The sequence below is a fragment of the Nicotiana attenuata genome, unplaced genomic scaffold, assembly GCF_001879085.1.
Source record: "Nicotiana attenuata strain UT unplaced genomic scaffold, NIATTr2, whole genome shotgun sequence".
Classification (NCBI taxonomy): Eukaryota; Viridiplantae; Streptophyta; class Magnoliopsida; order Solanales; family Solanaceae; genus Nicotiana; species Nicotiana attenuata.
The window spans coordinates 22,661-49,513 of NW_017674322.1; the positions used below are offsets into that span (position 1 = coordinate 22,661).

The following is a 26,853-nucleotide window of genomic DNA, read 5'->3' on the forward strand; positions in this document are numbered from 1 at the left end:
TGGTGAAAAGGTGGGGATATCTACTGCGCATGTCCGACTCGGACTCCCAAGTAGCTGCCTCGACGGACTGACTTCTCCACTGCACTCGAACTGAAGGATAACTCTTCGTTCTCAACTGACGAACCCACCGGGCTAGAATAACCAACGGCTCCTCCTCATAAGTCAAATTCTTATCCAACTGGACAGAGATAAAATCTAACACGTGGGACGGATCGCCATGATACTTCCGGAGCATGGACACATGGAACACCGGATGAAATGCTGATAAACTAGGTGGCAACGCAAGCCTGTAAGCCACCTCTCCCACTCGCTCAAGAATCTCAAAAGGTCCAATATACATAGGGCTCAATGCCCTTCTTTCTGAACCTCATCACACCCTTCATGGGTGATACCCGGAGCAACACCCTCTCTCCGATCGTGAATGCAACATCACGAACTCTACGGTCAGCATAACTCTTCTGTCTGGACTGAGCTATGCGAAGTCGATCCTGGATAATCTTGACCTTATCTATGGCATCCTGTACCAGATCTGTACCCAATAACCGAGCCTCTCAAGGCTCGAACCATCCAAATTGGCGATCAGCACCGCCTACCATATAATGCCTCAAAGGGAGCCATCTGAATGCTTGACTGATAACTGCTGTTGTAGGCGAACTCCGCAAGCGGCAAGAACTGATCCCAAGAACCTCCGAAGTTTATAACACAAGCGCGGAGCATATCCTCCAATATCTGAATAGTGTGCTCGGACTGTCCGTGCGTCTGAGGATGAAATGTTGTGCTCAGCTCAACCTGCGTGCCCACTCATGCTGTACTGCCCTCCAGAAGTGCGAGGTGAATTGCATACCTCGATCAGAAATGCTAGACACGGGCACACCGTGAAGACGGATGATCTCACAGATATAAATCTCTGCCAACCGCTCTGAAGAATAAGCAACTGCAACAGGAATGAAATGCGCTGACTTAGTCAGCCTGTCCACAATGACCCAAACTGCATCGAACTTCCTCCAAGTCAGTGGCAGTCCAACAACAAAATCTATAGTGATACGCTCCCACTTCCACTCAGGAATTTCTAACTTCTGAAGCAAACCACCAGGTCTCTGATGCTCACACTTTACCTGCTGACAATTTAGACACCGAGCTACATATGCAACTATATCTTTCTTTATTATCCTCTACCAATAATGTTGCCGCAAGTCCTGATACATCTTGGGAGCGCCCGGATGAATAGAAGACCGGGAACTGTGGGCCTCCTCAAGAATCAACTCATGAAGTCCATCCACATTAGGCACACAAACACGACCCTGCATCCTCAAAACTCCATCATCTCCAACAGTAACCTGCTTGACACCACCGTGCCGCACTGTGTCCCTAAGAAAAATGTATAAAATTTATATAATTTTGTGTGTGTGTGTGTGTGTGTGTGTGTGTGTATACATTTTGTATGTTATATACAAATTTTATGCACTTTTTTGGCTACGAGATATAAATAATTTATAGCGCAGGCTAAAAGTGATAATACCCTTTTTTTCAAAAGAAAAATCGTTGTCTTTTTACTAAATTATCAATCGAAATACGTCTAAGTGGTTTCATTTTTTATCATAAATTCTGTTCTATGATCAAATGCATCCATCAATTTTTCAACTACAATTTTCTAAATTTTCCCTAACTGATATGATCATTAAAAATGTTACTATTGTATAAAGTCCTACTAAAGGTTTTGCTTAATTATGATGGCATTTGTCGCATAAAAAGGTTAAATAACGTGGTTCGAGACTAATAAGTGTTATTACACCAAAAGATTTTACTCTGGAAAATGTAAAATGTAAATTCGGCAAAGGGCCAACAATAGCCCTAATGTATGCGATTTAGAGCATTTATACCCTCCGTTTCAAAATCGGCTCGTTCGTAACCCTCTCGTTAACCAAACGGCCTAAAATGCCATTATTGACTAACAGAGCCAATTTCTCCCTTTAAAATCTCAAAGTAATTTTTAAAAATAAAAAAAGACCACATATAATTAAATACCTCCCACCCACTCGGCATTTTTGTTTGCTTTCATAGATGGTTGCAAGAAATTTCACTTTCTTTAATGAGTTTGTCTTTCCTTCATTGTATAATGTCTTCCTTTTCCATCATTTTTTCCCTTCAAGATGAAGATACAAAATTGATAGAATATATGAATCCACCAAATTAATTGAGACCAGGTCCTATTTAGGTTTCCACAGATGACGCTAATGCAACAATAAGTAAATGGAACGGGGAACTTTTACGTGGAAAAATCCCTGCTCAATGGGATAAAAAACCACGACCTACACTAGTAGAATTTCAACTTCACTATGAGCAATCTTTAGATTACAACCTATGCAATCCAGGAATTAAACTCTTAATCTCTCACTAACTTGTAATACACCTATTACAAGCCACTTTGCAATACACCTATTACAAAGACTTTAACTCATGACTAACTCTAGTCACGACACAAATACTAAAGGTTTATGGTTTTCAAGGGGTTCCTAATTAAAGCTTCTAGATAAGCAAAGTAGGAATTACAATGAAGAGCAATACAAAGTTACAACTCAACTAAGAACATACAAGAGACTTGTTGTAGGAACTGGTCCGTAGTAGTGTTGTACTTTGTTCTTGTTGCACTTGAGAATTGAATGCTTGATTGTCAGATGCTTGAATAAATTCTCAAGTGTTCAAGTGATGTTTTGTTGTAATGTTTATTGTTAATACAACATGGATGACATCACTTGAATAATGTAATCACTTGGTTGGTCAATGAAAAGCGACTATTGTACTGTGCTACACTATTTGCGTGTACAGTGCAGGCAGTCACTTTCTAGCTGTAGACAGTTGACTTCGTACTGCCGTAAGGGGAACCCAAGGAGATCAGGTCCCTGTGTTGATTATTTATCTTCTGAAGTCATAGCAACTCACATTAGCTTGAGTCCGTTGATTGAGTTGTGTACCAAGTGTATCAGGTTCGTTATCTGGTACTTTGACAGTAAGTTTGTTAGATCATAAAAACATAAAACTAAGTTACTGTAAACCCATCAATTTCCCCCTTTTTGATGATGACAAACTTAGAAATTGACAATCATGTTTAGAGCAACAAAACCAGATAAAGTAACAGGAACTTCACAAGTTCCCCCTGCCTTTGTGCTTCCCCTTTAATCAGATCCCTTGCTTTAATTTATCATATTTCCCCCTTTTGGCATCATTAAAAATACACAAGCAAGCAATTAGAATAAAGAAGTCTAGCCTAGCTAACTCATGCCACATGTGTGCACACAACATGATAGAAATGAGAAGAAGAGAAACGTGAGCATTTACAGCAAAAGAGGAGAGTCTCCATTAATTTTTATAAAACATAAGCCTTTGCTGTTACAGCAAAAACAGATTTGGACTGTTAAAAGCGGGAGCAGTACAAGTGAATTCCATCCATAGCACAAAAAAAGAAACTACCACAAAGTCATCAAAACAAAAGAGATAAACTGAAAACTGGTCAATGGTCACGGGAGGATAAGCCTAGGGGACATTAGAGGAAGAGGGCTTAGAAGCGGAAGCAAGAGTGTTGAGAACGAGATCAATCCGAGCATTTGCAGAGATTTGCTCTGCGAGCAGTTTCTCCCTCAGGTTCTCAACCTGTTACCTGATATCATCATTTTCTTTGGTCAGACGAGCAACCTCTGCACTTGATGAACCGGAAGACCCTGGTGCCTCTTGAGCCTAACTTAGCTGAGTCTCTAGAATGGCATTCCTTGCCTTCAACTTCCTGATCTCCTCAGTAGCACTGTTCTGAGCATTGATAAGTTGTAAGATCGTCGAAGTGCTTCCTACCCCTCCAACTTTTTCAACACACTCACATTCTTTTAGAGTAGTTTGCGAGAAGGTCTGCTTCTTGGTCCCCATCTTGGGCTGTCCCAAAGGCACATTAAAGAATTTGAAGACATGCGTGAGAAGAAATCCATAGGGGAGACCATGATTTCCATCTTTGAATGCCACCACCTTTTGCGTATGCTCAATCTTTATGGCTGGCAGATTAATAGCTCGGAACCCATCCAGTGCTTCCATCAGATATAGATCAAACTTGGATGTGACAGACCTCCTCTCAGCGCGAGGTAGCAGGACCTTGTTCACCAACTCAAACAAGAGCTGATAAACAGGAAGCAAAGCTTTCTTATGCACCCATTGCCCCCGCTGCACTGCTCCCTCCTTAACTATAGCATGCCTAAAGTTTGAGCCACAGACATCTCTAACAGAAGACAGACCGTCAGCAGGAACCTTATGTATGTCTCCTAGTAGAGCAGAGTCCATAACAATGTCTACGCCATTTACTAGAGCACAGATTTGGTTCGATTTAATAGTGAAGAGGCCAGCATAGAAACTTTAGACCTCATCCTCATAAACCTTGGGCATATCCACTTTGAACAGATGTCCCCACTGTTGAGATTCGACCATCTCAAGTATTTGCCTCATACCAGCCATCTCGGATATTTCTGGATCAAATGTGCGACCCCATAGTACTTTCTGGTACCTTAACCTTTCTTTACCAGACACACTTCCACTTTTCACTTTCTTCACAGAACCGGGTTCCTTCACATTCTCCAATTTTCTTTTACCAGACTTTCCACTAGACTTACCCTTTTCACTCGATTTCACTAGAATATCATCATCAGACATTGACTCTTCAACCACCACTTGCTTCAACTTGTCACCACTTTTCACAGAACTTTTACTAGGCGTTCCAATAGCCTTCTTTGAAGAACTTTCAGCAGATTGTTTTTTTTCCTGAGATCTCTTAATCAAGGAACTTGGTTCCTCTTGAGCTTCCTCATCCACTTCTACTACCGGAATGTTCTTGTCACAAACAATCTCACCATCCTTCACCAGCCTCTTTTTCTTCTTCCTGCTACTCCTTTTACTCTTCTTCAAGGCAAACTCAAGAGCCTCCTTTTTCTACAACCTTGTAGTAGGTCGCTTAGGAGAGGGATCAGGAGTGGCTACTGGCCTCCTTCTGGCAATGAACGCACTCAAAGCAACATCATCCTGATCTTCTTCATCACTGGACCTCATAACAGGACCACTACTTCCAAAGGCTCAGCATCAAAGTGAGGGGAAGGAGCAGGGTCGAAACTGACCTGGGAAGAAGATTCCTGACCTATTTCCTCAGGAGAGGGGTTAGTTCCTTCAAGAGGGGTCCCAGTAGTCTCTTTTGGTGCAGGTTGTTCAAAGAGCACCATTGCTCCTTCTTCCACTGTGGGCTAAGTCCCTTCCCTCTGAGACTCAGGCATGGTAGAGGTTTCCTCATTCACTATTCCTTTAGCAGCGATGGCCAGCATGTTTTCTATGGCCTCTCTCTCTTGAGATTCCATGGGTGCAACAACATCCGAGATAGGAGTACCTGTAGACTGATCAACACCGTCCTCAAAGACCTTTTTTGCATGTGGGGTCTCACTCTTTTCTTCATCTTTGCTTTGTTCTTTGAGAATCTCAGGTGATCACGCCCAACTATGCCTTATAAAAAGGACAATGCGGTCGTTGCAAATATAATCCGGTTTACAAGTCCGGGGTCGAATCCCACAGAGAACTAAGGTTTAGCTACAACTGTTCACTATCACCAAGAAGACAAGCTTGAACAATTCCTAACTTATAGATATTAAGATTCTTCTGTTTAACTAATTAACTAACAAATTAAAATAGTAAATTAACAACTAACGATACTGAGGGTTAGAGAAAAGATTAAGGAGGTCTAGAGTTATGATTTCCCCAATTGTCGGAATCCTTCCCGCTATGTCTTCTATAATTTTGCCTAAGTATTCTCTACCTATCATGAGCACTCTTATTACCGTAAATCTCTCCCGAGTAATTACGACAATTTACTAGACGCATTCTCCCGAGCTACGCTAGCTGGCTTTTAATACAGCTCACTTCAGATCGCACCCAAGGCTTCGTTATCCCTAATCTCGCCTTTAAACCCTCGGTTATTGATCCCTCATATACTTTGGGAGTGGTGTTGTTTAACAATTACCTAAATATGCACTCTCTCCCGAGTTATGCATACTAAATAGGCACAGCTAATTGATAGCTCTTCAACCAACCACAATATAAACGTAGTTGAACAAATAGAGAAAAGCTATGGCTCAATTATATAAAAACATAACAAGAATTTATCCTACAAAAAGTTCTATCAAAACTCTAGATAACAAATTAGCTATTCATAATAGTATGTATAACTACAATACTAAAAGTCATAACCAACAATAAAAAATAGGAAGAGGAAGGAAAAACTCGTAGAAGAATTCTCCGCCTTGCTCCCAATGTGTTCTTGCCTCCTTAGGTCGAATCTATGTCCAAAATATGTCCCCTCTCCTTTCTTGGCCGGCTTTCTTGGCTTAATATAGGGTTTAGGGTTTAAAATCCCGTGTTTTGCACATAAGTCCCTGAAATTTCCGCCTCCTGCCGCGGTTTTGCCACGGTCGCGGTGGAACCGCGGCCAAACATGCCCTCTGATTCTTCAGTTGTCCGCTACCTTCTTTTACCGCGGTTCTGCCGCGGCCGCGGTGGAACCGCGGTTTTTCACCCTGTTCCGTTTGGAATTTGGAAAAACGTAAAACATGAAAGTTATAGCCCTTTGAGTTAGCTTTCCAACTATATATTGTGGAGCCCAAATGGAGTTCTGAGCAAAACGTTATGTCTATTTTACTAGATAGTGCGCAATATGCCTCCTCAAGTCTTCGTTCGTACTTAATTATCAAATTTGACCCCCGAACACGATCCCGGCTTAATTCCTTGAGCTTTTACTCAGACTTCAAAGCTTCAAATCACTTAAATTCATTACATAACATCTATATAGCTCGGAATCACACCTACAAGGCATAAAACACACCTACAAGGCATAAAACACACAATTAGTGCAAAACACTAGCGATTAAAGCGCAAACTCAATTAAAGTGCAGTAAATTCGAGTGTAATAAGCGACTAAAATATGCAATTATAGCCTATCATCATCAGGCGACAAAGAAGAGATACTATCGATTTTAGGGATTTCTGAGTTCTCAACACTTAGAGGAAGAGTATGGTCTGAGGGAGTGGTGAGAGAGATGGAGGGTGAAGGAGAATCAGGTTTAGGTGTTTCAGTTTCAACAGTGGTGGAAGGGGGAATGTTGAGAGATGTTTCTTTAGGAACAGAGGAGTCGAGGGTTTTCTCTTCAATGGTGGGAAGTATTGTTTGATCTTCAGCCATGGTAGATGATTAGCTTTAAAGTCTGGAGAGACTGAGAAAGAGAGAGGTGATCGCTCAAGGTTTGGAAAAGAGGTTTTTAATGAGGGAAAAGGCAATTATGAGGGAAAGAGAAACGGGTTCTGAAATGGCGGTAGATGTGTGGGAAGATGCAATGTTTCAGAGGGAATTGAAAAGATTTGAATGAAAAGACGTGACATACAGGATCGGAAAAGGTTAATGACGTGGCACTTAATTTTTGTTTCTTTTGAGATATGTATGAGAAAAACACTAGACTACTAACCTGTGGTACAAGAACCAGGTTCTTGACTGGTCTTTAAAAAATTCTCAACCCTCTTTTACCGCTCATGTGTTGCTTCTGCAGCTTCTATAATCATCATGTGTGTCTGCCTACAACTGTATAGAAGTGAGTTAGACTTGGCCATAAGACACCTTAGCTAATTTCACCTGAATGTAACTTTTATAGCCATATGGAAGGAATCAGGTTCTCAGTTAGGCTTCATAGCCCCAGTGCCATCCTGTTTCTCTCAAAATGTTCTCTACTTAGGGCTTTGGTGAAGATATCTACAATTTGGTCTTCTGTACTGCAGAACTTCATGCAGATAAGCCCCTTCTCCACATTGTCTCTGAGAAAATGATGTCTCACATCAATGTGCTTGGTTCTTTTATGCTGGACCGGGTTCTTGGCCATGTTGAGTACACTGGTGTTGTCACATAGAAGAGGCACACCGTCAGTGTACACACCAAAATCTTCCAATTGCTGTTTGATCCATAGGAGCTAGGCACAGCAAGAGGCTGCTGCAACATATTCTGCTTCAGCTGTTGAAAGAGCTACTGAATTTTGGTTTCTTGTGCCCCATGAGATAAGACATGATCCCAAGAAGTGATCCATTCCAGATGTGTTTTTCCTATTTACAAGATAACCTGCATAATCAGCATCAGCATACCCAATAAGATTAAAATTATCACCTGAAGGGTAGTACAAAACCAGGTTCCTACGTTCCCTTAAAATATCTCAATATTCTTTTGGCAGCCTTCAGATGAGATTCCTTGGGGTTTGACTGAAACCTTACACATAGACCCACACTGAAGACAATATCTATCCTGCTTGCAGTAAGATAGAGGAGAGATCCAATGATGCCTCTATACATAGTTTGATTTATCGGAGAGCCAGATTCGTCCATGTCTAGTCGAGTGGTAGTGGCAAAAGGGAGTGTCAATCACTTTTGATGCTTCCATGTCAAACCTCTTCAGAAGCTCTTTGATATACTTCTACTGACTAACGAATGTTCCCTTTGTGGACTGCTTCACTTGAAGACCCAAGAAGAAATTCAACTCACCTATCATGCTCATCTCAAACTCACTTCCTATGAGTTTTGCAATTTCCTCACATAGTGAATCAGCTGTTGCCCCAAAAATGATATCATCAACATAAACCTGAACAATGAGCAGGTTCAACCATCGTTTCTTCAGAAACAAAGTGTTGTAAATTTTTTGCTCTTGTAAAACCATTTCTAAGAGAAACTTTGACAACCTTTCATACCAAGCTCGAGGAGCCTCCTTCAACGCATATGGTGCCTTGTCCAATTTGAACACATTAACGGGGTGTTCATGACATTCAAAACCTGGAGGTTGCTTTACATAGACTTCTTCCTTGAGGAAACCATTCAGAAATGCGCTTTCGACATCCATTTGGAACAGAGTGAATTCCATATGTGATGCAAAAGTCTCATCATAATCAATTCTTTCCTCCTGATTGTAACCTTGGACCACTAGCCTTGCCTCGTTCCTTGTGGTGTTTCCATGTTCATTAAGCTTATTTCTGAATACCCACCCGGTCCCTATGATGGTCCGATCTGAGAGTCTAGGTACCAGGTGCCATACTTGTTCCTTTCGAATTGATGCAACTCATCTTACATGGATGTGATCCAGTCTGCATCTTTTAAGGCTTCCTTAATGTATTTGGGCTCTATTTTGGAGAGAATGCTGAGAAGGAAAGTGAATTTCTTGCTTTTGATTTGGTTTAGACTCATGAATCCAGAGGAGTGATTATGTTGTCGAGAGGGTAGGAGCTTTTGTGTTTCCAGTTGGGCACTTGAATTTCATTTGTAGAGGAGATGGGTAAGCCTGACTGGTTCTCTTGTAACCTTCTTTCTGCTACTTATGGAGTACCTTGAACTGCATCAACCACTCTTTCTTCAGCTTCAGTGGTTGTGATTGTAGTACCCGGTTCCTCTCCGGCTGATGAGGAAGAGATTGCATTGTCTTCACCTGTCTCATTTACTTGACTCATAATATCTGCCTTTCCATTTGCCATATCAATGACTTCTCCTGGAACCAGCAGAGGCTCTCCATCTTGATCATCCTTCTTGTTCTTCTCACAGGAGAGATAGGACTCGTCAAAGATTACATGTATACTCTCCTCAACACACTGAGTCCGCTTGTTGTATACCTTGTAGGCTTTACTTTGAGAAGAGTACCCCAGAAAAATTCCTTCATCATTTTTGGCATCAAATTTTCCAAGCTGATCCTTTCCATTGTTGAGAACATAGCATTTGCACCCAAATGTTCTTAAGTGAGTCAGCTTGGGCTTCCTTCCATTCAGCAACTCATAGGGAGTTTTGTTCAAGAGAGACCTGATCATGCACCTGTTCACCAAATAGCAGGCAGTGTTGATAGCTTCAGCCCAGAAGTTCTTAGCAATCCCACTATCAATCATCATTGTTCTTTCCATTTCTTCAAAGGTTCTGTTCTTCCTTTCCACAACTCCATTTTGCTGTGTAGTTCATGGGGCTGAGAAGTTGTGGGTAATGCCATTATCGTCGCAGAATTCATCAAACCTAGCATTGTCAAATTCTGTTCCATGATCTGATCTAATGCATGCTACTTTTGATTCCATCTTCACTTGGATTTTCTTCACAAAGGCTACAAAAACTTCAAAGGTCTCATCTTTTGTTCTAAGGAACAGAGTCCAAGTGAATCTGAAATAGTCATCCACTATCATAAAAATGTATCTTTTTCCTCCCTTACTTTGCACTCTCATAGGACCACATAGATCCTTATGAAGGATATCAAGTGGTTTTGAGGTGTTGACATACTTCTTTGGCTTCAATGAGGATTTCACATGCTTCCATCTAGCGCAGGCATCACGAACCTTGTGCACTTTGAACTTTAACTTGGTTAGACCACAAACCAGGTCCTTCTCAACCAGTTTATTCAGTAGAGAGAAGCTTGCATGCCCTAGCCTTCTATGCCACAGTTCAGCATCATCATCAACTGCTTTCAAGCAGCTCAGATCACCACTTTGTAGGGACTCAAAATCAGCAACGTAGATATTCTTGTATCTTTTGGCCATAAGTACCACTTGACTAGTTACTAGATTTGTTACTGTGCATACTTTTGACAAGAATTCCACCTTGTTTCCTTTATCACATATCTGAGAGACACTCAAGAGACTATACTTAAGACCATTGACATAGTACACATTCTCGATTGAGTGAGTGAGTGATTTTCCAATTTTTCCAACACCAAGAATGTACCCCTTTTTCCCATTTCCAAAGGATAGGGTCCCTCCTTACAGGGCTTTTAGTGAAAAAAAGTCCATGGTATTCCCAGTTATATGCTTTGAGCATTCACTGTCCATGAACCATTGTTGACTGCTTCCTTTCACTATTCCCTGCACAAGGAAATCAAGGGTTAGATTTAGGAACCCAAGAAAGTTTGGGTCCCTTGTAATAAACAAGAGGATGAATAAGTGCTATTCTAGTCCATGCAGGTAACATGCGCTTTTTATAGGTGGCACCTGGTCCTCTTTCAGCAGTTACTCTTTCAGCAAAAACTTTGTTTTTCTGAAGAGACTAAACCCTGGCTTGGCAATTTTCTTTGAAATGCCCATTGTTCCCACAGTAGGTACACAACCAATTATCAGGTACAGTAACATACTTGCTATGAGAGTTATAAGGAGTTCTCTCCCTTTGAAACCCTATTCCCTGCCTGTTTCCACCATTGTTAACGTACATGGAAGTAATAGCATCCGAGGACCAGGTCCACTTAAGAGACTTCTCAAGATCACTTTTTACTCTTTCCAATTCTGCTTGAAGTTGTCCATTTTTCTCAAGTTCAGCACACAGACTAGTTTTTACAATATTTAACTCGTTTTCAAGTTTAATATGTGCCTCACTAACCACTTCATTTCCTCTTTCAGAATTCCCAGGCCTACATTCAGTTTTGAGTTCCTCTATTGTTTCCTTTAAGTCTACAATCACCACTAAGAGGTCATCTCTTTCCTTCTCAATAACAGCCACTTTCTCCACTAAGGCATCTTACTGGAATTCTCAATGGTTTCTTTTAGGTCAACTACTACTACCATCAGATCATCTATTTCGTGTTCTACACTAGTGATTCTCTCAGTTAGAACCTTCTTTTCATTTTCCAGATTACCAATGGTTTCCTTCAAATCAACCACACAAACTACCAAGTCATCTCTAGTTTGTTCATCATCTCCTAACTCCAAGGTTAAGGAATCCTTATCATCTACAAGACTATGGTAAGCATCAATCAACACATTAGCTAATGACATGAGTTTTCGAGGAGAGTAGGACTTCAAATTTCTCTGAACATCCCGAACATTTACCTCATCATTGTCATCGTCTTCATCATCATCTGATTGAGCCATCAAAGCAAATATTGAGTCATACTCATTTTCTTCACTTTCAACTGCCATCATTGAGTTGTCACCTACATCATCTTCTTCTTCAGACTTGCTGGAAGAATCACCCATGCTGCAAGAGCTTGCTTCATAACATTGTCAGCAGCATTCTTTCTTTTGAAGCATTTATCAGGAACTGGGTTCCTCTTGGCTGCTTTGTCAGAGTTGTGTTTGAAGTGTTCTTGCTTCAGGAGAGGACAATCTTTGATGAAATGCTCTGGCTTTCCACATTTATGACAGAGGTCATAGTTCTTTGGCTTGCTAGAACTTCCCCTCTTTGGTATACCTCCATTCCTTCTAACCATTTTCTGAAATCTTCTGGTTGGTAAGCCATGTCACTATCCTCGCCACTTGAGTCATTGCTTTCTGCCTTAAGTACCATGTTCTTTTCCTTCTTTGGTTCTCTTCTTTCAATGTCCTTCTTCTTCTTCTTCATTTCATAGGTTTTCAGATTCCCAACCAGCTCATCTATAGTCAGCTCTTACAAATCCTTTGCTTCAGTAATGGCATTCACTTTACTTTCCCATAAACTGGGAAAAACACTGAGAACTTTCCTCACGAGCTTGTTCCTAGGAATGATTTCACCAAGCGAGTGTAGCTCATTTATGATGGAAGTGAATCGTGTTTGCATGTATTGAATGGATTCATCGTCCTTCATTCTGAAGAGCTCATACTCAGTGATGAGCATGTCAATCTTAGATTGCTTTACTTGAGTAGTTCCTTCGTGTGCTGTTTGTAACACTTCCCATATCTCTTTGGCAGATTGGCAAGCTGAAATCCTGTTGTATTCATCAGGACCTATACCACACACCAAAATTTTCTTGGCACGAAATTTTTTCTCCACAGCCTTCCTGTTAGCATCACTGTATTCTTTCCTCGTCTTAGGCACTGACACAGCAGGATCTCCGACCTTTCTTGTAGGGACATAAGGACCATCACATATAACATCCCACAGCTTGGAGTCTTCAGCCATGATAAAATCATGCATCCTTGTCTTCGACCACCCATAATATTGGCCATTGAACCGGGTGGTCTGTAGGTAGAGTGACCCTCTTTAAAGTTCGATGGAGCAGCCATGAGGATCCTTTCTAGGTGTTAACCTGATAGAAAGAACCCGCTCAGATACCAATTGATAGAATATCTGAGTCCACCAAACTATATAGAGACCAGGTCCTATATAGGTTTTCACATATAACGCTAATGCAACAATAAGTAAATGGAACATGGAACTTTTACGTGAAAAAATCCCTGCTCAAGGGGATAAAAAACCACGACCTACACTATGAGCAATCTTTAGATTACAACCTATGCAATCTAGGAATTAAACTCTTAATCCCTCACTAACTTGTAATACACCTGTAACGATCCGACCGGTCATTTTGAGCTTTTCCGCTTTGATCGCCAGTTCTCGGGCATGACTTGCCCCGTGTAATGTGTTATGACTGATGTAGATCGTTGTTTTTGGGTTTTCATGGAAATCGGTATGAATTTGAAAGAACAGTCTCAGTTGAAAGCTTTGATTTTGAAAGGTTTGACCAAGAGTTGACTTATTTGTATATGAGCTCGGATCGGAGTTTTTATGATTTGGTTAGCTTCGTGAGGTGATTTGTGACTTAGGAGCGTGATCGGAATTGGTTTTGGAGCTCCGGTGTAGAATTAGGCTTGAATTGACGAAGTTAGTATTTTGGCGAATTCCGGTTGATAGGTGAAATTTTGATCCGAGGGTCGGAATGGAATTCCGAGAGCTGCTGCAGCTTCGTTATTTGATTTAGGATGTGTGTGCAAAATTTCAGGTCATTCGGAGGTGATTTGGTTGGATTTTTGATCGAATGCGTGTTTCGGAAGTTTTAGAAGAACTTAGGCTTGAATTCGATGTAATTCGATGGTTTTAGTGTTGTTTGAGGTATTTTGATGATTGGAACAAGTTTGAATGATGTTTTAGGATGTGTTGGTGCTTTTGGTTGAGGTCCCGAGGGCCTCGGGGTGATTTCGGATGGCTATCGGGATGAATTTTGGACTTGTGTTGTTTCAGAGATTTGCTGGTTCTGGTATTTCCGCATCTGCGGAAAAGGGGCCACAGATGCGGTTCCGCAGATGCGAAAATGGGGTCGCAAGTGCGAGAGGTGCTAGGGAGGCTGGTTTCAGCAGGAGCGAATAGAGGCCCGCAGAAGCGGAGTCCGCAGAAGCGGATTTAGACCGCAGAAGCGGTCCTGGGCAATTAGTGAAGCTCCGCAGAAGCGGAAGATTTTCGCAGAAGCGGAAGTCGCAGAAGCGAAAAGCGGACCGCAGAAGCGAAAAAATGTCTGGGCAGAAGGGTTTTAAAAGTTCATTTTGTTCCGCGAGCTAAGCTATTTTTCCTCCATTTTTGAACATCCTTGAGAGCTTTTGGACGGGAATTGAAGGGGATTTCGACTGGGATTGATTGGAGGTGAGTTCTATGATCTTAAAACGCGATTATTATGTGAGATTAACCTTGAAATTTATGGAAATTAAGCCAAAAGTTGAAGAACTAGGGCTTGAGTTTTTGATATGTCAAATTGGGATTTGATGGGTCATTTGAGCTCGGATTTGAGAGTTCTTGGTATGTACGAACTCGTGAGAAGATAAGGAACCTATTAATGTAAAAATTTCTGAGTTTAGAGGAGTGGGACCGGGGCTCGGGTTTTGTTAATTCCGAGATTTTTGATATTTTTCGATTGTTTTCGATTGGGGTATTGTTCCCTTAGCCTATTATGATGTATTCGCTCTGATTTTGGATAGATTCGACGCGCGTGGAGGCCGATTTGAGAGGCAAAGGCGTCGCGAGCTAGAGATTTCGCTGGTTCGAGGTAAGTAATGATTGTAAATACTGTCCTGAGGGTTTGAAACCTCGGATTGCACATCGATGTGTTACTTTGAGGTGACTTGCACGCTAAATGACGAGCGTGGGGTAGAGCACCGCTGAGGATTGTGACCTAGTCCATCCCGAATGACTATTTTAAATGAGTAATTTGATAGTTAATTGTTTGATGTTATTATACCTTGGGCTGTATGCCATGTTTGGGGCTTTGTGCCGACTTGCTGAGACCCTTAGGGGCATTTGACTGATTTTTCTCACTCTATTTGTTGAAAGTATATCCTCAGTCATGTTTTTATCTGTTTATTTCTCAAACCTGGCTCTATCATTATATTCTTAAAAATGTGGAAAACTGTTTGGGCTGAGTTCCCTGTTTTACTGATATAGACCGAGGGTCTGATTGTGAGATTGACGACTGAGATAGACTGAGAGTCTGATAGTAATGTTAATGACTGAGAGAGGCTGAGGGCCTAGTTGTAAGGATTATATATATCTATGGATCGGGCTGCACGCTGCAGCAAAGTATGTATATATATATGGATACGGATCGGGCTGCACGCCGCAGCAATGCTTATATGGATCGGGATGCACGCCGCAGCGATATATATATATTGGATCGGGTTGCACGCCGCAGCAATATTGCGCTTGGGCCGTAAGGGGCCCCTCCCGGAATCTGCACACCCCAGTGAGCGCCGTCGACGATATATGGATCGGGCTGCACGTCGCAACGGTTATTATATATATATGGATCGGGCTGCACGTCGCAACGGTTATTATATATATATGGATCGGGCTGCACGCCGCAGCGGATTACTATATGGTACCTATTGAGCGTGAGTGTCGAGTGTGAGCACTGGTTGGTAAGAGTTGAGTCACGAGTGACAGAGAGGCTAGCCCGAGGGGCGATAGATATAGACATGCATATGAGTGATGTTTGCCTGAGAGGCCTGTTTATGAACTTATTGATTTCACTTCTCTTTAAAGTGAGTTTCTATCGAATATGTTGATTGATTGACTGTTTTCACTCATCTTTATATTGAGCCTCTGTCGAAAAGTTGAACAAATGTTTTTGAAACAACTTTTATTTAAACTGGGGTTATGAGATGTTCCGAAATTAATCACTTATTTGGCATTTGGTTATTTCCATCGAGATTTTCAAGTTATGAAGTAGTTATGATTACTGTTTTGCCCGAGGGGCTGTTTTACGAACTATGCTTTGCCCGAGGGGCCGATTATTGCTTTAATCTCTATTGTTATTTTAAATGGTATTGAACCCCTACTGAAACTGCTGGAAGCATTTCAAAAATGATTTTTTTTTACTAAAAGCTGGGTTTTAAAAGGGAAGGTTGACTCGTATTATGATTTGAAAGCCTGTTGTGTTTATTGAGCCTAACGCGAATGTGGATTCATTGTTTCCTACTGCTCAGTCTTTATTACTTACTGGGTTGGAGTACTCACATTACTCCCTGCACCTCGTGTGCAGGTGCAGGCATTTATTCACCCAGTAGCGGGTTTTGGCTGATTGGAGGCAGAGCTATAGGAGTTTAGCGAGGTGACTGCCAGCGTTCGCAGCACCGCTTCTCTCTCTGTTGTTCATTATTCCTGTTCAGTGTATTTTTAGACCTTGTAGCTGTATTTACACTCTTACAGATGCTCGTGACTTGTGACACCCCGATTAGGGCTGTGTTGGGTTGTACTCCCGCTAATTAATATTATTAAATTATATTTAGACTGCTTATTCATGTTTAACTATTTTGAAAAGGCGATATGGGTTGGTTGGCTGGCCTTGTCTTCACGAGAGGCGCCATCACGACCGGATCGGGGTTTGGGTCGTGACAACACCTATAACAAGCCACTTTGTAATACACCTATTACAAAGACTTCAACTCATGACTAACTCTAGTCACGACACAAACACTAAGGGTTTATGGTTTTCAAGGGGTTCCTAATTAAAGCTTCTAGATAAGCAAAGTAGGAATTACAATGAAGAGCAATTACAAAGTTACAACTCAACTAAGGACATACAAGAGACTTGCTGTAGGAACTGGTCCGTAGTAGTATTGTACTTTGTTCTTGATGCACTTGAGAATTGAATGCTTGATTGTCAGATGCTTGAATGCTTGAGTAAATTCTCAAGTGTTCAAGTGATGTTTTGTTGTAATGTTTATTGTTATGTAATCACTTGGTTGGTCAATGAGAAGTGACTACTGCACTGTTTGCGTGTACAGTACAGGCAGTCACTTTCCAGCTGTAGACAGTTGACTTCGTATTGATTCTTTATCTTCTGAAGTCATAGCAACTCACATTAGCTTGAGTCCGTTGATTGAGTTGTGTACCAAGTGTATCAGGTTCCTTATCTGGTACTTTGACTGTAAATTTTTAGATCATCAAAACATAAAGTTAAGATATTGTAAACCTATCAAAAATTAATCTATTATGATTAGCAAACTGTTGAATTGTGGTTGATTGATTACGCAGATAGACCGATTATTAATTGAGCACAATGATCACGATAAAATTCCAAAAATCCCATTAGAAAGAAGATAAACTTGGTACACAATAACATATAAAATAAGAACTAATTTATTCCACCAACAATATGTCTTTATATTACATAATTATATGTGGTCTTTTTTATGTGGGTGAAATGGAGAGTGGGTGGGAGGTATTTAATTATATGTGATCTTTTTTTTATTTTTAAAAACTACTTTGAGATTTTAAAGGGAGAAATCCGTTAGTCAATACTGGCATTTTTGGGCCGTTTGGTTAACGGAAGGGTTACGAACGAGCCGATTTTGAAACGGAGGGTATAAAGGGAAACTTACATAAATGTCCCAAATAAATCTCAACTTACCAATCTCTAGCCATTAGTCATAAACTTATTAAAACTAGCCAACAAAAATTGAAAAACCAAATAATAGGGTTCTTTCTCTCAAAGAATCACATGCAAAAATCACCTTTCATATTTTTAAACATGATTAGCAACATTAGATACAAGACGGAAAGGAAATTTCATGGACTGGGTAGCAAATAAGGTGATGAAATACAAAAATCTATACAATATTCCAAAAATTTAAACAAAAAAAGGAACTTTTTCAATGGGTATAGTTGAAATTCATTGAAAATATATAGATAAGTCAATATACAAAATTTGAGGAAGATTGGAGGTGATTTGACTGGTTTTGCATCAAAATTCGTAATTAAATCGAGTTCAAAAAAGTCTTCTGCAACACATGTATCAAACATGTATCACGCATGTATCTCACACACAGGTATACATGGATATACATATGATACACAATTGATACATATGTGATACACAAATGATACACAGTGTGATACACATATCATTTTTTTCATGTTCAGCTTTTACTTCGAATTTTCAATTCAAACCACCTCAAAACTTCACCAAATCATTCCAAAACTGAGATTCAAGCTCCTTAAGTTGTGCCCAATCTATTCTAATAACACCCACTCAAAACAAAGCAAAAATTTGATATTTTTTTTGCTACAAATAGCTAATTGGCTAATTTGGCTAATATTAGTAATATTTTATCAATTGGCTAATTTTTGTAATGAGTTACTTATGAATGGACATAGCTGGTAATTTCCCGGGTATAAATGCTCTAAATCGCATACATTATGGCTATCTATGGCCCTTTGCCGATGTAAATTTTAACACCGCAGATTGCATTACTATTTTCGAATTTTTTAATTCAACAGTTTACTGAAAGCTAGACAAGTCCATGAATGATAGTTTTTTTTTTTTTTTTTTTTTGAATATACGACTATATAATCATTACTAAATGTATTAACATAAGTTGCATTAGCCATTAAAGTAGCAAAATTGATGCTCTTTACCTTCCAATTTATATGACATATACTTGAATTTATACTTTAAATTTTATTCTTATATATTTTTATAGTCTTAAAAATGCTATGGTATATTTAGCATTACAAGTTGTAATAGTACTTTTAATACGTGATAAATTTTTTTTTTCTTAAACTTCGTGTTGGATCAAACATTATCATATTCTAATAGTATAAAATATCAAGTCAACAGGGAACATCCATTTAATTTTACTTTGGCAAATGAATTTGAAGTTTAGTCTGAATCCATTTAAATTACAAAACTCTCCAAACTCCTTAACCAAATAATGGATTGCTTAAATTTTGAAGTTCCAATTATCTAGAAATTGTCAACTCTTCTAATTTCCTTTTTCTTGGAAAAAAAAAGATGGAATATTTCCTTTTAATTTGCAAAATCAACCACGTTATTCTGCCAAATAGTAAATTGTCTTTTTAAAATAGTAAATTTTACTAGGAAGTCTTTTTTTTATCATACAAATAAAACGAAATGAATTTAAAAAAAAAAAGGAATTTAAATGAAGAATTTGGTCAATCCAAAGACCATGTGAACGGTCAACGAATCGCGGCGGCAAATAAATAAACGTACAGGCAGACAACTACCAAAAGTTTTTTCTTGTTGATTTTTATTATTTAATAATTAAATACAGTAGCTAATTTTGCTTAAAAAATTGGCTCATGAGATTAAGAGCCCGTTTGTCCATGAAAATATTTTTATTTTTATCTAAAAAAATTCACTTTTTTCTGAAATCAATATTTGGTTATAAAATTTTCAATTTTACTTGAAGATGAATTCTGAATTTTTTCAAAAATTTGAAAAACTCCAAAAGTTATTTTTCAAAAATTTCACTCAAATCACAAACAAAATTAAAAAAAAACATATTTATGTCCAAACACGATTCTATTTCAAATACCATTTTCACTTAAAAACAAAATTCACTTTTTTCAGCAATTTTACAATTCTTATGTCCAAACGCCCACTAAAAACGAAATTAGGTGTTGGCAAATTGTTCAAACAGTATTTTTGCCAAAAGCTTATTTTGCACAATAGTGAAAAACGAGTATATTTGTTATATATAAAAAGTTTCTCTTGACACAAAAAAACATTTTAGTGTAGCGAAAAATGAAGTTCAAAAATAATTTTACGTCTAAGTTATTTTTCTTTTTCTTTTTCCTTTTTTTTGGTGGTGGTGGTGGTGGTGGTGGTGGGTGGGGTGGGGTGGGGTGGGGCGGGGTGGGGGGGGGGGGCTAAACAAAGAACTTTATAGAAACTTTAATAATATTTTGATTTTACGTCTAAAATTCAATATGAGTATGATATTTTTAGTATTTTGTTAAATCCACTTATATGATTTTCGATTTTTCATTGAGAAAAGAATTGTTCAAGATTATATAAATATACAACAATTATTCTATCAACTAATCTAGAACAAATCTAAGATTCTATAGTTTTTTGGTCAATTCTGGTATCTTATTTATTTGTGTGTTAATTCTTTTTACTTCTTTTCTTTTTTTGTTAATTGCTTGTGTATCATCAATTCCTTCCATTTTTATAATTCACGCAAAGATAGATGGATCATTTTAACCAAATAAAAAAATTATAATGAGAAGCAATCGTCATAATGATGTAAGCATGAAATCATCAAAAATTACAAAAATCCCTAAAATAAGTAATATGACCCCACTTGAAACTTCTATTCTACACACCAAATCAGATGCTCGTCACCTCTAAATAGCAGAGCAGATTCAAAAGAAACATAACACAACATAAATTTAACACAAAATATATTCAATTGAAACAACATCAAAATCCTCAAAAATCATGTCTAAATCATCTGTTTTCAGTAGACCAAGATTGGTTGTCAAGAAAATCTTGGCCAGAGCTCAAAATGAAGGTGATGGTGCTGTTGTTAGGAGAAGTATTGGAAGGTATTTTTGAAAATTTGTTTCCGTTTTCTTAATTCTTTTTTTTATAACTGAGAAATTAAGCCGGGTCCGGGAAGGGCCAGACTACAAGAGTCTATGCGTTTCTGCAATCCGTGACCTCCTGATCACATGACAGCAACTTTTCGAGAACCATTTCTAATAATGAGTTCGCTCCTCTATACTTATCCACTTTAATATGACATGGATCATATCATGACTTATACCTAGCTCACACATCACGTGGTGCGCTTTTTAAACAAAAGTGCGCGGGGAGGGGGGGGGGGGGGGGGGTTTCTTTTTCTTTTTTTTTTTTTTAAACTTTCCTTTTGGGCTTTTGGGGAAAGGGGTGAAAATGAATATTTTCCTACTTGTGTTTCCATCTTTCCCAAAATTCATATATTTTCTGTGTGTGTGTATTTTTCCTTTTTTTTCAAAGAAAAAAATTAAAGATGTTTTAAACTCTTGATAACTTGTTTTCCATTAGGAGTTAGTATATTGAAGTATATTAAAATTCAGGTCTATGATATAATTTATGTTGTTCGGACTCTTCAAAAATGATAACGTACATGTCAGATCCTCCAAAAGTAGTGCCTTTTTAGAGGATCCGACCCGGGTGCGACAACGGAAAGTTCGAGATTTAATTACCAATAGAACTAGAGATGTTCTTAATCTATTTGAATGCTGTTTTTTTTTTATAATTGTTTGAAAATTTTGTATTTCAGGCCTGAATTGCAGAATCTTGATCCATTCCTCATGTTAGATGAGTTTAATGGTAATGCTACAGCAGTAAAGATATTCTTTCTTTTATTTTATTATTCTAATATTTTATGAAATGAATTTTATTTTACTAATTAGGAAAACTATACACTCTTATTGTTGCAGTTTCACCACCTGCTGGATTTCCTGACCATCCACATAGAGGTTTTGAGACAGTAACTTACATGTTACAGGTAAACTTCAGTTTTGTTGCTCAATTCCTTGTACAGTAATAATTCATGTGACCTGGAGGTTACGGGTTCGAGTCGTGTAAATAATCTCTTGCGGCAATGCAGGGTAAGGCTGCTTTTTTATATAGTAATATTTTGGAGCTAACTTTTTGCTCTCTGTATTAGGGAGCTTTTACTCATCAAGATTTTGCTGGTCACAAGGGTACAATCAGGACGGGCGATGTGCAGGTAATGTTTATTCTCGAGATTTACCTATAATTACCTTATACATGACGTGATTGTGCTGAATTTTCTTTTACGCTATTAGTGCATAGAACCAATTAAACTCAAAAAAAAAAAAACGAGTGCGGGGGGAGGGGGGGGGGGGGGTTAAGATAGATTTTTTTTTTAAAATAAATAATTTTCCATTTGGTTCAATGCAGTGGATGACAGCAGGTAGAGGTATAGTGCACTCAGAAATGCCTGCAGGTCCAGGTGCTCATAAGGGATTGCAACTATGGATAAATCTGGCATCCAAGGACAAAATGTGAGTTAGTACTCTTACATTAATTCAATCTTGACTTTGGCTTAAACAATATTAAGTTTCAGAATAACCTTTTTCATTTTAACATATGCCTATAACATGCAATTTGATCAAAGAAGGGGAGCCTTGGCATAACTGCTAAAGTTGTTGCCATATGACCGGGAGGTCATGGGTTCGAGTTGTGGAAATAGCTTCTTGCAGAAATGCAGGATAAGGCTGCGTACAGGGGCGTACGCAGGACTTTTTGTAAGCGGTGTCGAAATTTAAAGTGGTGAACAAATTACTACAATAAAAATGGGAGATAAGAAATAGAGAAGAGCAACACCATCAAACCCTGTCACTTAGAAATTACAAGTTATAGAGGGTGAGAACTTTTTCGTAGTTACGGTTTAAATTTCGTTAATCTTATTCTAAAATAATTACTTTTTAATTAAAAGTTAAATAGTATTTCATTATCGCTTATGCTGTCAAGGAAGAGGACAGTTCTATTTTTTAAACAAAAGAGGCTTAAAAGGAAAATATGCAAAAGAAACGCATACGAAGTATTCGAACCGCAGACCTCGACATTGCAAGTGAGGCGCTTGACCATCAGACCGGAGACTATTCTTCGTTCAGCAGCGTCATATGATTTATATGTATACTGTAATAACTAAAGTTTTTCGGCGAAGCGGTGTCGGATGACACCGCTTGGAGTAGGGTGCATCTGCCCCTGGCTGCGTACATTAGACCCTTGTGGTCCGACCTTCTCGGAACCCCGCGTATAGTGGGAGCTTAGTGCATCGAGCTATCCTTTATGCAATTTGATCAAAATTCGTAAAATTGTTGCAGAACTTTGGTTATACTGTGGTTCTAGACACAACAACTCATCCTTATAAACAAAAATAATGGAATAGTAACTTATGAAATCTCAAAATATAGAGTGAAATGTACATTTGGTTGATGATTATGTCTACTTTTCTGAAATAAAAAGAATGACCCTTTTGTCTATGTATAGGATTGAGCCAAGGTATCAAGAACTGCTACATGAGAACATACCAAAGGCAGAAAAAGATGGCGTTTCGGTCACTATCATAGCAGGTGAAGCAATGGGCGTAAAATCTCAGGTTTTCACACGAACGCCAACAATGTACCTTGATTTCACCCTAAAACCAGCTTCTGAACATCATCAACCAATCCCCGAGTCCTGGAATTCCTTCGTCTACATAGTCGAAGGAGAAGGCGTCTTTGGCTCTTCGGATTCAACGCCTACACCAGCTCACCATTGCTTGGTTTTAGGCCCTGGAGAAGGTCTAAGTGTTTGGAACAGATCTTCTAAGCCATTGAGGTTTGTTTTGATAGGAGGACAGCCGATTAACGAGCCGGTCGCGCAATATGGTCCTTTTGTTATGAACACCAAGAGTGAGATAATGCAGGCTTATCAAGATTATCAACTTGGAAAGAATGGTTTTGAAAGGGCAAGACACTGGAATTCTAAATAAGTATACAGAGCTACATCTTATAGTTCAAAAATAAGCTTACAAACTGCAATATTCTATAGTTTTTTGATAAATTTTATGAATTTCAGCTTTTTATAGTCCTTTTTTTCTTTTGAAATATGATGTGTTTTCATTGAAGATTATTTTTCATTTCCTTCATTTGTTCAAGATTGCATTGATAGTAATTCTTGTAGCCATAGTGGAAAGTATGTTCAGTTCTTGAATGATAAATTACCTTTTGTTTGGATCATGGATAGGAAATGTAATGAAGTCTGAATTTTCTACGGAAGCCGGCTCGAAATATTTGATCTTAGGTGCATGACAATATATTATCATATTTATAGTGAGTGGTTTCACTACTATATTTCCTTTCTTACTGCTTTGATTATGCATGTCATGAGCCGAGGGTTTACTGGAAACAAACTCTCTATCTGCTTCAGATAGGAGTAAGACTGCGTACACCTTACCCTTCCCAGACTTCACTTGCAGGAATACACGGAATATGTTGTTGTATTTTTAGTGAGTGGATATCAATGAAAACAAGATGCATGTAGTTTTCACAATTATTTCTTAACTATTGAGTACATGTGGTATTATAATTGCGATTAAATTTTTTTACAATGGAAATAATATTAGCTTGTGAATCCACTTTCCATCACATAAGTGGAAGGTTCAAATTTCACCATATGTTATCTCTTTCTAATCCACCTTTCATCTCCTTATACAATGATAAAGATTTTCAAAAAAGCAAAAGAAATTCTTTCACCTTACTACTACTTACTCGCGCTAGAGGCGCGAAAGGGATTGGGTTAGTTTCAGTAGCATTTGACAGATTAATAGCCTGTTTGGCCAAGCTTCTCAAGAGGCCAAAAGTGCTTTTTTTCCAAAAGCACCTTTTCCCCTAACTTGAGGTGTTTGGCCAAGCTTTTTTGAGAAAAAAAGTGCTTTTGGGAAGAAGCAGAAGCAGAAGCAGTTTGTGAGAAGCAGAAAAAAGTAGCTTCTTCCAAAAGCAGAAGCAGAAGCAGTTTTGACTTTTCTTCTTACCAAAAATGCCCTTAACAAAATATAGTATATACCAAAATAACCGTTAAACCAAATACTTAGGATATTAATGTATAAATATTTCTTCTTATTTTTAGGATAGCTTTCTAATATATAGTGACTTTAGCGGTGAATACTTTTATATTTGTTGAATGATTTTTAATATATTTAACTTATATTAAAAGAATTAAGTACTTTTTAATTTTATTTTCATATTTTACTTAAATATAATGAAAAGATTTAATTATTGCATGTAGTAACAAATTTTTGAGTTTATTTATTTACTTACAATATTAACTATAAAGTAAATCTATTCATGTCCTTATTCGTAATTTGATACTTAAAAGCACTTTCTGAAAAGCTTGGCCAAACACAAATTATTGCTCAAAAGTGCTTTTCAGAGTAATTAGCCAAACACAAACTGCTTCTCTCCAAAAGTACTTTTTTTAAAAACACTTTTAAAAAAAGCACTTCTCAAAATAAGCTGATTTCTCCAGCTTGGCCAAACAGGCTATAAGACAAATCATCATAATATTAGCAGTCCAATTATAATTTACCCAGTGCAAAGTTTAAACGACGTCACACTAATCCTCAAAAATATTATTTTACAAACAATATATGTTTCTTTTTTTGTTTTTTTAAAATTGACTCAAAAATTAATAGCCAGATTTACAAGTGGTCATTCCAATATTAACCAATATTTCGTGCAATTCATATTAACTTGGAGTTTTCTAGGAAAAAATAAAATAAAAAAGAATTGATATTCAAATTCGCATTAGAATTAGAGACACTAATCGGGGAGAAATTCAAAAATAGCCAGATTTACAAGTGGTCATTCAAAAATAACCACAGTTTCAAAAGTCATCAAAATTTAGCCACTTTTCATGTAAAGATAAATCTGAACGAAAATACTGTTCAAAATCCAGAAAATACTCCAGTATAATATACTGAAATTGCAGTATAATATATTGGAACTCCAGTATATTATATCCGAAAATACTCCAGCAAAGTATACTGGAACTCCAGTATATTATAGTGGAGCCAACAAAGTATACTGGTCCAGCATAATATGTTGGAAGTTCATGCACAGGTGCACCGAACTCCAGTATATTATGCTGGACCGGTCTTTATTGCAGCAAAATAATGGTTATTTTTCAATGACTTGGCGAACACCGGCTATTTTTGAATGACCAATCCGAAAACTGGCTAGCCCGTGCTATTTTGACACATTAATTGTCCTAATCCGGGCCAATCATTTTATCTTTTGAGATAAAGGAAGTATCTAATTTAGAATTATGTAACTAAATTCAATTTACCATTAGTCTTGCAAAAAACTCCGGTTTAAGATAATAGAAGCTCATTCTTCTTCTTTGAAAGAAGAATAATATAATTATAATAAACCTCTTTCTTTATTAAAATATCTCCCATTTATGAAATCATTCAAGAAAAGGAAAAATAATAAAATCCAGCAAAACCACTTCTTGCATATTCTCTGTACACCTATCTTTGCCAGCTTTGCCATCACTTTGCACCAAACAACCAATAATTTTAACATTACTTATTAATTGTAACTTATAATATCTTTATGTAATTTTCAAATGTGTATTTATTTTTTACAAAAGTTAAAGTTCATGGATAAATATTTACCTGAATCTATTATTTACATTTTAATAAAAGTAATCTTAGCTGTTAAAAATTAAATCGATAAATATGTATATGACAGACATCGAATGCAGATAAGTTTAAAAAACGAGAGAGTTTAACTATTGAACTCGAGGCAAGTGCACACATAGCTATTCTCAGGGATGCTATTTAGACCAGTGTTTATTTTGTGTTGAAGTTTTAAATTAAAAATTTTAATTTCAAGACAACTCAGAATACTTTTGTCCTGAAAAATTAGGAGATTATTATACAAATAGCCCGTTAGATTCAATATTTACCTTTTCTAGCTGGTATACATTGATTATACATAATTATGCATATATTATACATCCGCCGGTTATTTATAGTTTAAGAGATTAGGTGGGCGACTATTTGGATTACTGAAAAATAAAAATTCAGGACGCACTAATTAATTCCTAAATAGGTGGGCTACATGTGTCATTTCTTCGTCAAACTCCCAACGGCTTATTCTTCTTTTAAACCGATGGTAATTATTATAAACCTATTTATTTACCTAAAATAGGACACCCACTTATGAATTTTTCAAAAAAAAAGGAAAAAACAACAAACAAACCAAAAAAAAAAAACTAAAACTAAAATCCAGCAAAGACCACTTTCTTAC

General features: G+C 37.9%; 1 protein-coding gene across 2 annotated transcripts; it reads left to right on the plus strand.

Moving 5' to 3' along the window:
• The first annotated feature begins 20,371 nt into the window (after window positions 1-20,371).
• LOC109218417 (pirin-like protein) lies at window positions 20,372-23,812 on the plus strand. 2 transcript variants are annotated; one of them, XM_019382781.1, is made up of 6 exons: window positions 20,372-20,586; window positions 21,306-21,355; window positions 21,466-21,533; window positions 21,696-21,758; window positions 21,953-22,056; window positions 23,048-23,812. In XM_019382781.1, the coding sequence occupies exons 1-6, from the start codon at window positions 20,480-20,482 to the stop codon at window positions 23,529-23,531; spliced, it is 876 nt and encodes a 291-aa protein (XP_019238326.1). In that variant the 5' UTR covers window positions 20,372-20,479; the 3' UTR covers window positions 23,532-23,812. The 2 variants fall into 2 exon arrangements, with proteins under 2 accessions (XP_019238326.1, XP_019238327.1); XM_019382782.1 differs by lacking the exon at window positions 20,372-20,586 and adding an exon at window positions 20,975-21,196.
• The last annotated feature ends 3,041 nt before the right edge of the window (window positions 23,813-26,853 follow it).